Source organism: Phragmites australis, chromosome 13 (genome assembly GCF_958298935.1).
Source record: "Phragmites australis chromosome 13, lpPhrAust1.1, whole genome shotgun sequence".
In the NCBI taxonomy this organism is placed as follows: Eukaryota; Viridiplantae; Streptophyta; class Magnoliopsida; order Poales; family Poaceae; genus Phragmites; species Phragmites australis.
This window is the reverse complement of record NC_084933.1, coordinates 18862631-18874395: the sequence shown is the minus strand read 5'-3', so window position 1 is coordinate 18874395 and position 11765 is coordinate 18862631. Positions and strand designations below refer to the sequence as shown.

General features: G+C 44.8%; 3 protein-coding genes across 3 annotated transcripts in view; all 3 read right to left on the bottom strand.

Moving 5' to 3' along the window:
* LOC133889275 (rhodanese-like domain-containing protein 6) overlaps window positions 1-1677 on the bottom strand; it is a 37708-nt gene extending 36031 nt beyond the window's left edge. The window contains exon 1 of the mRNA XM_062329782.1: window positions 228-1677. The gene's annotated coding sequence lies outside the window, so the exon portion shown is untranslated. The remainder of the gene's footprint in view (window positions 1-227) is intronic.
* A 227-nt stretch (window positions 1678-1904) lies between these two features.
* LOC133889273 (dihydrofolate reductase-like) lies at window positions 1905-4246 on the bottom strand. Its single transcript, XM_062329781.1, has 6 exons — window positions 3897-4246; window positions 3623-3721; window positions 3489-3530; window positions 3234-3363; window positions 2532-2633; window positions 1905-2184 (listed from the first exon to the last, which is right to left on the bottom strand). The coding sequence occupies exons 1-6, from the start codon at window positions 4125-4127 to the stop codon at window positions 2078-2080; spliced, it is 711 nt and encodes a 236-aa protein (XP_062185765.1). The 5' UTR covers window positions 4128-4246; the 3' UTR covers window positions 1905-2077.
* A 3406-nt stretch (window positions 4247-7652) lies between these two features.
* LOC133888625 (uncharacterized) lies at window positions 7653-8453 on the bottom strand. Its single transcript, XM_062328935.1, has one exon. It carries the CDS (start codon window positions 8347-8349, stop codon window positions 7831-7833), a length of 519 nt encoding a protein of 172 aa, XP_062184919.1. The 5' UTR covers window positions 8350-8453; the 3' UTR covers window positions 7653-7830.
* Window positions 8454-11765: the final 3312 nt, after the last annotated feature.

Sequence of the window (11765 nt, the reverse complement as noted above, 5' to 3'; positions counted from 1 at the left end):
GCAGTAGAATAGTGGAACAAGGTAATATGCAATGCAGAATATTTGTGATAAGATACAGAAATGATTGCAAGAAAAAAAAACCAAATTAACGTGAGCTAAGCAGTGCCACTTCTGTACAAGCACCGCATTTATGTTTAGCATTTCCAACTGCCCTACTCTATGAAGGAGGGTGTTGCTAGAAACTACTTAGTACAGAAAGAGAATCAAACTAAGAGAGAACAAATCACTTTTTACAGTCTCGCATCTTATCAGTAAGCGCTTCCAGCTGCCTACTCGAGTGGTTGGCATCCTTGATCTTGTCCAGCTTCTGGAACCCATTTTTGCAGACAATTCAACCAATGCATCAATCAATCCACCTCTATTTCTTCGCCATGTTATGCTACCATTTCTACAGAGATCCAAAAGCAGAACCCGCGGACATTGAAAAAGACATTTTTTTCCCCTGGAGGTCAACAATTTGCTCTCCAAACTTGTGATCCACTCGCAAGATCACAGCAAGCAAATCGAGATGTAACGATCATTCGTGGGTAACATAAACAAATACGAACAGCCCAAATCGCAGCGAGTCAGATCGTTTGAGCTTACTGCAATGCGCAGAGGATATCGCTGACCTGCCCATCGATCTCGTCCAGCTCCTCGTTGACCGACGCCAAATCCATCTCCTCCACTTCCTGGGCAACCGCACCCCACAGAGGAACCCTTGGCACCGTCGTAGAGCGCGAGCACGAACGAGACCACGGCCACCAGGAGCAGGATGTGCACAAGCGTGTCATCGAACTGCTCGAGCACGAGCTTCCACACCGACAGCAGCGCGTGCCTCTCCAGCTCGTTAGGCCCGTACAGCTGCAGCCACATCGCTGCCTCCTCGGAGCTCAGCCCATGGTCCGCCGAGACACCCAGCTCCGCGAGGCATTCGCCCGGGGTGCACGCCCACGCCGGGAAGACCGGCGCGACCTCCTCCGCCCCGGAAGAGGCGGATCCGTCCCATCGCTTGCCCTTGTCCTGCCCGTCGTTGCCCATTGGGTCGTCGACTCAAGATCCGAACGGAGAGGAGGCGCTCCTAGTGTTCCCGGTCGTTGTGGTCGAGAGATCGCATGGAACCAAAACCCTAGAAAGGGAGGCAGCGGCGTGGAGACCAGGCGAGGAGGCGATGGCGATTGGTGGTGCATCGCCACTGCTGTGGTTCTAGGGAGTGACAGCAGGGGTTGCGGGTTAGGGAGGTTGCACGAGGGATTGGATTGGAGAGGGAGGTGATAGGGGGAGAGGCGGATGAGGGCTGCGGTGGCGCGTGCGTTGCGATGGGGAGCAGGATTAGGCCAGGGAACGGGAATGAGGGAGTGGAAACGGCAATGTGCAAGCGAAACGAGAATCGGGCAGAAAATCCGGAGAGAAACGGGAATCGGCGGAACATGACGTTCAACATGTTTTTTAGTAGTACAGATACAGATACAGAAACTAAGGGCAGGAGCTCTACTTTTTCATCCGAGAAGAAGATAATACAGCACCTTGCACCTTAAAGGCTTAAACCCTCGAGGGGAACACCAGATGCCGAAAAAAAAAATACTCGTTTTCTACAGTTTTCTTCCTCAAGAAGTCCAGGATGCAACACCGAATTTCTCTATTGTATAGTGTTTTTGTTTCCTTCTTTCCAGACGGAAAAATTCCACTGCTACCATACATCTCTTTTGCTCTCGGAAACAACAAGCATCTCTTCCCGTCAGTTAGCTTGCTATGTCTGAAAGTTGGTAAACCTGCATTTTTTATGCACTGGATACCGTTCCTTTAAATGATTAAATCTACGATAAAGTGGGCTTAACTCTGTAAACAATACACATCGCGTGAGCTAGTTATAGCGATGTAGCATTCCATGTTTGTAATATAAGTGCTGTAACTAGAGGCAAGCATTGGTACAGAGATATTCGTGTTGAAGTGATGAAAAAGGTATTACGATGGATATTCTGAATTGAGGTATAGAATAGCTGTGCCTCATAAATAACGAGGTTACAATTTGTATGTTATTCTATAGTATCTAGTATGAATATAATGGGTATTCATATACTAGTTGTAATCTAAATTCTTATCGCAAGCACACTTCCTTTTCGTCAACATCGGTGGATGAATGCTCAGATGTTTCCCTCTCAGTCTTTTCAAGGAAACCGAGCATGACTTCAAGGCTCTTGTCATCTGCGCGACAAAGAAAAATCATAGGCTGTGGTTAGTTTCGCAGTTTGGCGTTCATATTGACGCTAGAACATTTTACTACTGGATGGCTCGATTAGTAAAAAATCTATAGATCAGCGCTAGACTTTCTTGGAGGAAATAATTTCACATGTACACAAACCAAGGGGTGTCGAACCCTGTATTAGACTGAAGAAGAGAAATACTGAAGTTTGTTTTTGAGCTACTTCTATGCGACTTTGATGGTCTCCAAGCATGTTTGTTTGCGAATGTCTTCTTAATTTCTTTAATGGTGTGAAGCACCAAAATTTCGTAAGTATGCACGTTAAACTCAATAAGGCATAGGAGCTTACCGAGCCTTGGAACCGTGTGGCCCTTTGGGTGGCGTATGATGAATGGATCCACACATGATTCTATGAGCTTCTCACCATGGACTTTCAGGAAGTCATTGTCACCTGCATAGAACATGAAAACGATTAGAGACACCGGTTCGCTGTATATATGCTAACCACCGATACAACTATAAACCTTCCGAAATAAATAATGAACTGAAATGACTAGAGAATTGGACCATGTGCATCCATATTTTAGCTAACTGAAAATGATATGCTCGCATAAATTAATCAAAGCATTCTAGCACAATAGCAATAGTTCAATACATGACGGAACGTTAAATGGTAAGGCAATTGCTTTGTGAACAAGAAACGGAATTTCCATAATGGAAGCAAAGTGGGCATATTCATTTGATTTTTTATGCACCTCAAAAAAAAATTTGAGAAATGTTTATGTAGCATAGTACCTAAAGCACACATCACTACAAAGGAAGCACGACTCACACATGCCGGCTAAAGCATAAAGATAACCAAGAGCAGTACGCAATGCATCTCCCTCAATTAAGCAGACATGCCAGCTAGAATAAAAGCATACAGAAACAGCAGTACGCAATGACGTTTCCACCAATGCAAGGTCTTTGAAGCAACCGATGAAACTAGGAAGAACCAGCCAACAAACTAACAGGCATAACAATGGAATAATTTGTGAATAAATTAAAGTACCAATGAAGTGAAGAGAGGTGCATCTGATCTTGTTAGCGTACGCCTTCTCGGCCACCGTTGGTGACTGGAACTTGGCGCCGCCGATGATTACGAGGTACTTGATCTTCGGAACTCTAGTCAGGGCCAGCCCCTGCCATCAAAACACAAAAAGAACAATAAGGTTAACAAAAGCTGTAGCTTTACCAGTGTCCATACTACTGTCTAGTAGCAGAGCTTAACTTCATCAGTAAAGATTAGTATCAACAATTGACTTACTTGTTCTTGGAGCCCGGGAAGTGCTGCAGACAGAATTGCTCCCTGATATGAACATCACCGTTCACAATAGTTAATGAAACAGCTGGTTAATCACCAAAATATTTGAAGGAGAGGTAATCTTATAATCTGCCTACCTGGGAGAAGCCCATCAATCCGTCAAAGGGACCATCCTTGATCATCAGCTCCTCGATGTAGGCCAGGCACTTGTCGAAATTCATGTACTCCGTAAAACCCTGTTTCACAGAAGGAAAAAGGTGAACACACAGGAAAGAATGCTAAACTCAGATCCGCAGAGCCGACACCCGAAGGAAAAATAAAATAAAATAAAAAGTCAGAAATTCGAGGTGAATATTTCAAAAATTGACGAAGCGAGGAGGAGCGGAATCAGAGGATATCATGGACGCGGACCTGGTCGAACTGGAACCACTCGTAGTATGGCGGGTCGAAGATGCCCTCAACCTCGGACATGCCCTCGGCGGGGAAGGGCGCGTCGGCGAAGACAAGGTCGAGGCGCGCCGTGACGTTGGCGGGCCACTTGCCCACCACCTGCTTCCGCATGATCTCGGCGCTAGTCCGGAACCCGTGCAGGCACAGGAACCGCGGCCGCCTCCGCCCCTCCTCGCCGCCCAGGCTGCCCATGACCAGGAATCCGGGAGCAAGCAACCCGTGGACCGCTGCTGGTGTTGAATCGAGGCGGCTGGCGCGGGTTGGCTGGGTTGGTGGCTGCGACCGGCGTGCGGGTATATGATGATGCCGCGGTGTGGTGGGGACGGACGGGACGGTGCCCCCGCGGCGTGGCTCGTGGCCGCCCGTTTTGAGCGTGCAGTTAATTGGGGCGCGGACCGCGTGGTGTCCGACTGGAGTGTCCCTGTCGTGTGGGCCGCGGGAAGCGCGTGGCGCTGCAGGGGCCAGACGCTTTCGAAGCGTGTAGGTACGCGGTGACGTCCACCAGGCGCGGGGGACCCGCCGGGGTTCGTACGTCACGTGGGGGGGGGGGGGGGGGGAGGTGAATCGGACGCTGGTTTTTCCTTTTGCGGCAGTTATGTGCGGTGCAGGTATGTACAGGAATCTGTAGCTGTTTGGTCTTGCATGAGGGGACTGACGACATGGAATTTCTAATTCTAAGAATCAAGTTCAATTCAAATTTTAAGGATATAATTTGAATCCAGATCTAATTGTCCAAACATCTCCTTAGCGTAGCATTAGTTCAAAAACCCAGTGGCTACGACGGATCAACCATTAGAGCGGTGCGAGTAGTTAGGAGTTGGAGCATCATGTTGTTTCTTGGCTCTGACCGAACCATATCAACTCTCCTCTTTTATTGCAAACTCACATGTCAATTAGTTATCTAACTAATCCACGTCGATGACAACGAGTTTAATCGTGTTTCCCGTGATGTCCACGTGCTGACGAGACTGAAGATGATGTTTCATCTGTTAGCAAGAATTGATACTTTTATGGGTGTCAATAGCTTAAGATACCCTCCTATCATTATTTTGTTTATATAAGTAATTCACAAATTGGATAAGACGTGAATTTTTAGTTCATTTATAACCAATTAAATAGGGTCAAGAGTCGACCCTCTTGCACTCTAGATACTGGTATATCCGTAAACGATGAATACGGTTCAGGGGTAGCTTGCTTGGTCGGGAACTCGTGACGCCGTGCAGAGGAAACGGCAGCACGGCAGGGGCACGGAGAAGAGTGGCTTAGACGGCCGTGGACTCCTGTTACGGCCGGGCTAAGCAGAGAAAGGTGGTTTCAACGGCCGTGAGTCGTTGCTTCGCATAGTCATCCACGGGTTCGCTCGTCCTGCCTCCTGGGTTTCACTAGACTTCTAGAATTTATTTATTTTTCCTAGATGAGTTGACTTCAAGGTCTTCTAGACGTTCCAACTAATTCCCTATTCTTTATTGAGAGGAAGATTCTCTGACTTCCGATGACGTAGGCGATGAGAAAATAATATATATATATATATATATATATATATATATATATATATATATATATATATATATATATTTACAAGGTCATGTGCCGCTTATAAATGGGTGACACCTTATGAACCGTACCGGTTAGAAAATTAAAAAATAAAAAATATATGATCAGGTCACTTGTCATTTGTTCGGTGGACGAGACTTTACTCTCACCCATTGAATAAGTAACATCTTGAGGTATCACCACTGTTCTACAACAATTTTGGTAGTTCGTACTCGTACAGAGCTGTGTATATATATGTTTTATTTTTTATTTAACTATGAATTTTATTTAGAAGTATAATAGTGGTCTAAAAATATAAATATTTTTATGAGAAAATTAGAGCTCACTAACAAACCATTTTAATTGATTTGATCTAGAAAGCCTAAACTAATATTTAATTAAAATTCCTCAAAGAAGCATCTTCTTCATTACAAAGGAACTCACTTTTTTACCAAATAACCTATTATTAGTTTAAATTAAAAAATCACATGAGAATAATATTAGTGAAATTTTCCTGATTTTTAGGAGTTTATTTGAGACATAAAAAATTGCTAGAAGTTATAAAATTAGGTTTTTCTGAAGAATATTGGCTTAGGCCTTTTAGATAAAACTAATTAAAATAGGTTGCTAGTGAGCTCTAGTTTATTTATAAAAATTTTAAATCACTCTTATACTCTAGATAAAATTGAGGGTTAAATAAGAAAAGTAAAACGTATAGAACATACTCTGTACGAGCACAAACGGACGTGCACATCGCACCGAGCCAGTGACACATAGTTGAATAGTATGTTTTGTATTTTTTTTTAATTTTTTTACTAGCGAGGTGACACTTTGATCTCGCCAATAAACGGGCGATAGTCTATTTATATAATTCGTTGAAACAGATGTGTAATATTGTAAATATTGAGAAAAAACATAAATAAAAAATTATATGCGGTGACATATGCCATTGGGCCTCTACAATTGACCCAGTGCCACATGTACCGATTCCAGGATGTCCATCGCGGCCCAGCAAGTGGTGGCCCAAGAACAGACTTGAAGAAGCCCGTCTCGTCATTCACAGCCCAGAGCGGATCTGATCTGATGACCATGGCAGCAAACCTTGGACCATTTAGGCCCAAATATCCATGCCCCATGGGGTGCGTCATACGTTCCAAAAGTAGATGGACATGAATCGGCACAGGTCTGTCTGCATGACATGATTCTGGACGCTAATCATATGATTCCCTAGACGCGAACTAACCAACCGATCGATGAAACAAAGGACGGAATGATTTGATGGATGTGCTTAGAGTATGTTTGTTTTAGCTTTAAATTATAAAAATTTAGATCAGTCTATAGATTCGGTGAAAGCTCCTATCAAATTGTAAAGTGTGGAATTTTTTTTACAAATTAGCTTGTAGAAAGTAATAATCAAGTTTTATATTATAATTGTATGTTTCTATTTTTACTTTAAAACTAAGATTATAATCAGGATAAAAAACAAACATGCTCTTAGCTAGCTCCAAACTGCAGTCGAATGATCTTCGAGAGAAAGACTGCGGAAACACCTCGCCGCCACCACCAGCAGCAGTGCTGATCAGTGTGCCAACGCGTTCCGTTTGGTTTGCCGTGTGGACCAACCGAATAGCCAGGACACTCTCCTACGTGCACACCGATCCGGTTCTTCGGCTCAGACGCAACCAGGAAACGAAGCAGCTAGCAACGGTGGCCGGCTTCGCGTCGCCATGCATTGTGCAGTGGATCTGTTGTACAATATTGTAAACCGGCCCCTAGGTAGCTGATGGCATGAGTGCTTTGTTTTCCAAGTTTTCAACGCGGTATCAGATACTCTGCCGTTGGATTATATACTATTCGGAGTTAATTTGGTGTCACTGTCACCTTTCGGTGCTCTAATCTGAAGGTTGCAGAGCAGTACGCACTTCTCGGGGAGTCATTGAGCAGGTACCAGCCAGTACTGTTCCTGATTGTGCTCTTCAATTCCGGATAAGCTTTATGCACATGTATATGCCGTCTGAATAGAAGGATGAATATGATTTTTTTTTTACTAATGAAATAATATTATCATAGCCTCTGCATCATGTGTAGACGGATAAATATGATACTATGGCGATGTTCTGCATATGCGTCGCACGTCTTTTGCGCTGTTGCACACCAAGACTTCCGAGCGCAACTGGGATGCAGTTTGTTTGGCTTGTCGACCGACCAACCGACTAGCCGCTGGCCAAGTCCCGAATCTGTACAGCGCCGGCACCATGCATGCACGACGGATACATACTCATTACATGCTCGGTATATGTACATTTATTATCGATCGATCTCTCTAGCTACTTTACTCTTTATTAATTTCCATGGTTTCCTACTAGCAGCTAATGACCTCTGCCAGGAGCCTGTACCGCCGCACCTTGACCCGCACCCGCGTCTTCCCCGCCCGCATCAGCTTCTCGCTGTCGCTGGTATCACCCGCCTTCACCGCGGCCAGCCGCGGCGGCGGCGCCCTCTCGTCGGCCTTGTGCCTCTTCTTCACTGGCTGGCCAAGCTCCGCGGGCGGCCTCCTCGAGCAACCCTCGTGCTGCCGTCGCTCCCCGTCGGACGCCGTCGGCATCGCCTCCCACGTCGTCGCCTTCCGTTTCTCCGTGGCCGTGGGCTTGCTAGCCGCGGCGGCGAGGCCTGCTCCTCCGCTTTGTTGGGCCGGCAGCTCCCGCAGGCACCAGTTGCACCGCCTGTACGCCGTCGCCCTCGGGTACAGATCGCTGCAGTACCTGTGCTGCAGCCGGACGCGGCAGGACCTGCAGCGGAATAGCTCATTCGGCAGGCCCTGGTCGCCGCACATGCAGCACACGGCGCCGGCGTCTTCTTGGGGAGGTGGTGGAGACGCCATGGACGGAGACTGGAGAGGGGCTCACCGACCGGCGAATGTGGGCGAAACCTACGGGGAGCGCAGGGATTTGGAGTGTGGCTCGGGGACGAGACGAGACGGGCTATTTATGCAGACCGAAGAGAGAGAAGACTGCCTTATTCTAAACGAATAAAATTGTATGCAGCGTATAGTCGGAGGAAAGTAAATTATATAGTATTATGTTTAGAAGGATTCTCGTAAGATTTTATTTATATCATTTATCTTATAATTTAATAATTAAATTAAAAAAAAAAAGTAGACATAAATTATCAAAGAAGAAATAATGTTATATAGGATAAAGCACTATAAAATTTGCTACTTCTATGAGGATACGTCTGCCACGTCTAGATGGCCAACTGTTTCTAATGTGAATTTCAAAACAATAAATCTTATTTAAATATAAAATTATTATATATATTTATTATTTAACATATATATAATTAATGTTAAGTAAATCTTATCAATCACATTTTAGATCTAGTAACATAGTAATTTTTTCCTCTAAACAAAGGGTGGCCCACGAACACCAGATCCACCGGTCCCGGCACTCGTGTCCTCATGTCCAGTCCTGTGCCGTGAGGTTCGGACCAATTGATTGGACATCGACGACGACATTACCACATCTGAGTACAAGTGTACAACTTATCGACTCTTGAAGACAACGACGATAAATTCGACATCTCCAGCGAAAAAAACGTGCGCCTTATTTCTAATCTCTTTCTTTACACGCGCAGGTATGTATGTCGTGCGAAGATGGCACATTTTCTTGCCTTGTCTCGACACGTTTGCGCATATACATGGATCATACCGAGGCACTGAAATCACAGGCGATGGAGCGAGGGCATATTTTGTTGCGAATAAAATCTCAGGTGGAATATTGAAGCTCGGATTAAATTGTTTATCTATTCATGAGTGCGCATGACAAGCAAAGTAGGCACGCACAAATTAATCGAAATGCCCTTTCCTGCGTAATAAAGACTTCGTGCCTGGGAACGTTCTGTTCTGTCCCTGCGCTGATGAACGCGCGTAGCGTTTGATGATGGATGCGCCGTGCAAGACATGCCAAAAGGCACACGCCAAGACTCGGAGACCCGGACTTTGGTTCACGTCTTCAGGTCTTCCTTGCTCACTAAGAGTACTGATAGGCTGTCAGGCTCCTATTCTGACGCCATCTCATCTGGTTAAGCACAAGCATGGTGTGAACTGGAGAAGGTCTTGTTGCTTGATCTGATCCGCGTTGGGACCTGACTGACGTTAAATTTGTTGTGTAAAACCACTGGCTAGATCATGATGTCATGGTTAGTGTGTAAAGACTCGATCTCACGTCTATGGGCCTGGCAGAACCGCAGAAGTGCACTTTTTTTAGAAGAGATGTGTTGATTATTAGTTGTGCGCTGCATGCGTTGCTTAAGGGGGTGAGCTAACGATGACCGCTTGACACTTTCTGAGCAATTCATCCTCGCCGTAAGCGTGGTCAGAAGCTAATTCTATAGAATTTTTCTATGAACTTTCGTGAAACTCTGATCTAAGTAACATCTTCTAATTCAACAACTGGACTGAAAAGAAAAGAGAGAAAGAGGACACGTGTAAAATTTGCTTTGAGCGCAGCCACTATACAAGCGAGCATACGGCGGGCGCGGCATTTGCCTGTTTGACTCATAGATCATAGCATATGTTAGCTCGGCTCGGACGAACTGAGCCAAATTGAGCATTAGCTCCGTCTCGGCACCGTTGGGCAGTCAATCAGCGCAAGGATCATATGGCTTTTCAAACAAATCAGGCACTCGTAGTCTGGTAACATGATCACGTTAACAGTATACATTGCGAGATAATTTTGCCCAAAACTCATAAGGTACATTCGTGCCATTTTGCTGGTCGTCTTATGTATTAACAAACGTTGAGATAATTTGATAGATAATTAGTGGTGATTCAGAGCTAAAAATTCTGCATCTTTTTTCTTCCTCTTTCACCTTTTTTGTTCTCTTCTTCCTCCTTTTATTCAGACCCTAGCCCCTCATGGATCAGCCGATACAGACAATCCATACAATAGGTTGTTTGTTCAGATGTTTCATAGTAAGATCCGTGCTAGTAGTGTGAGTAAATTTATTATAATAATTTTGTATTGTAACCCTTTGATGAAAATATAAATTTCATTAGATTTAGTTTGTGAATTAGAGTCAGAAGAATCAAACAGTTTGTTCTTGTCGATTAGCCTTCTAGTGATGTCTGACCATCAAATGATGACTTGTGATGGCATCAAGGACCACTATGACCTAGTGCAGTCAGTTCGTAGCCGCTATCGCAGAACCGACTGAGAAAACGATTATCCTAGTCTGTTTACAGAGAGAGACGACTTGTAGCTCCTTACAATAGTGGTTTAAGGTCATCTCCAGCAGCTACTTAAATATTCATCATCAAAAATACTATTATAGCATCCTTTATTTTTTTTTATCTCAGCAGCTGCTCTATTTCCTACCTTCTACTGCTCTTTTCCTCTCTCCAGACTCACTGTCAGCTCTGTAAACAGTACTGCTACAGTATTGGTACAGTGTTTCCAGCTCTGGTCTCACTGTCATCCTTGTGAACAGTACTATTACAGTATTGCGTACTGCTACAGTACCCAGCAAATGTAAAGCTTCATACCCTCTCTCCGACTGTAGCAATACGGGTGGTACTGTAGCACCACATAGGGTATCTGATGGAGACTAATTTCCAGTGGTATAGTACTTTGCGGGGTACTGTAGCACTGGATACCTCCAGAGTTGGACATAGACTTACGGCTGAAGAGTCCTTCCCTGTTGTTGTGCTGCCGGTCATGCTAACATGGCGTCGAGGCTAACGTCCAAGACATACTCAGGCTCATCCGGGGCAAGTGCTCTGGCAGCCAACTTTCTTATGCTGCTACTCAACTTTTAGCCTGCCCATTTGTGCCTTCGCTCACAGCTTTTAACATTGATGTAGCTGTTGTTTATGGAATACCGATCATGTTATCGTGACATCGAAGAAGTCAATCTTGAGGGCGCAAGAAGGACATGCGTGGACCTATTCAGAGAGGAACATGACATCGAGTTGCCCCTTGACCTCAGCTCGTTGTCCTCTGTCCATGCCTTCACGAATTGCTTTCTCCCCCTCAATTTTTTCGACAGCCCAACTCTCTGATTTTTGAAAAACATTCCTCCCTCGTCTTTCTATTTTTGAAAAACATTTGCGAAAAACTTTTCTAAATAAAAATTTCCTTAAAAGTTATAAGAAAAAATTAACAAGAAAAAATTATTTAGAAATTTTTTAAGAAAATTAAAAAAAATCCAAAAATAAAAAGTTTGGACCTGCTCAAGGGGGCACGAGTACCGGAGCGAGCGCGCCTGCTAATCAGGATTTGCGGCAGCAAACCCCATACA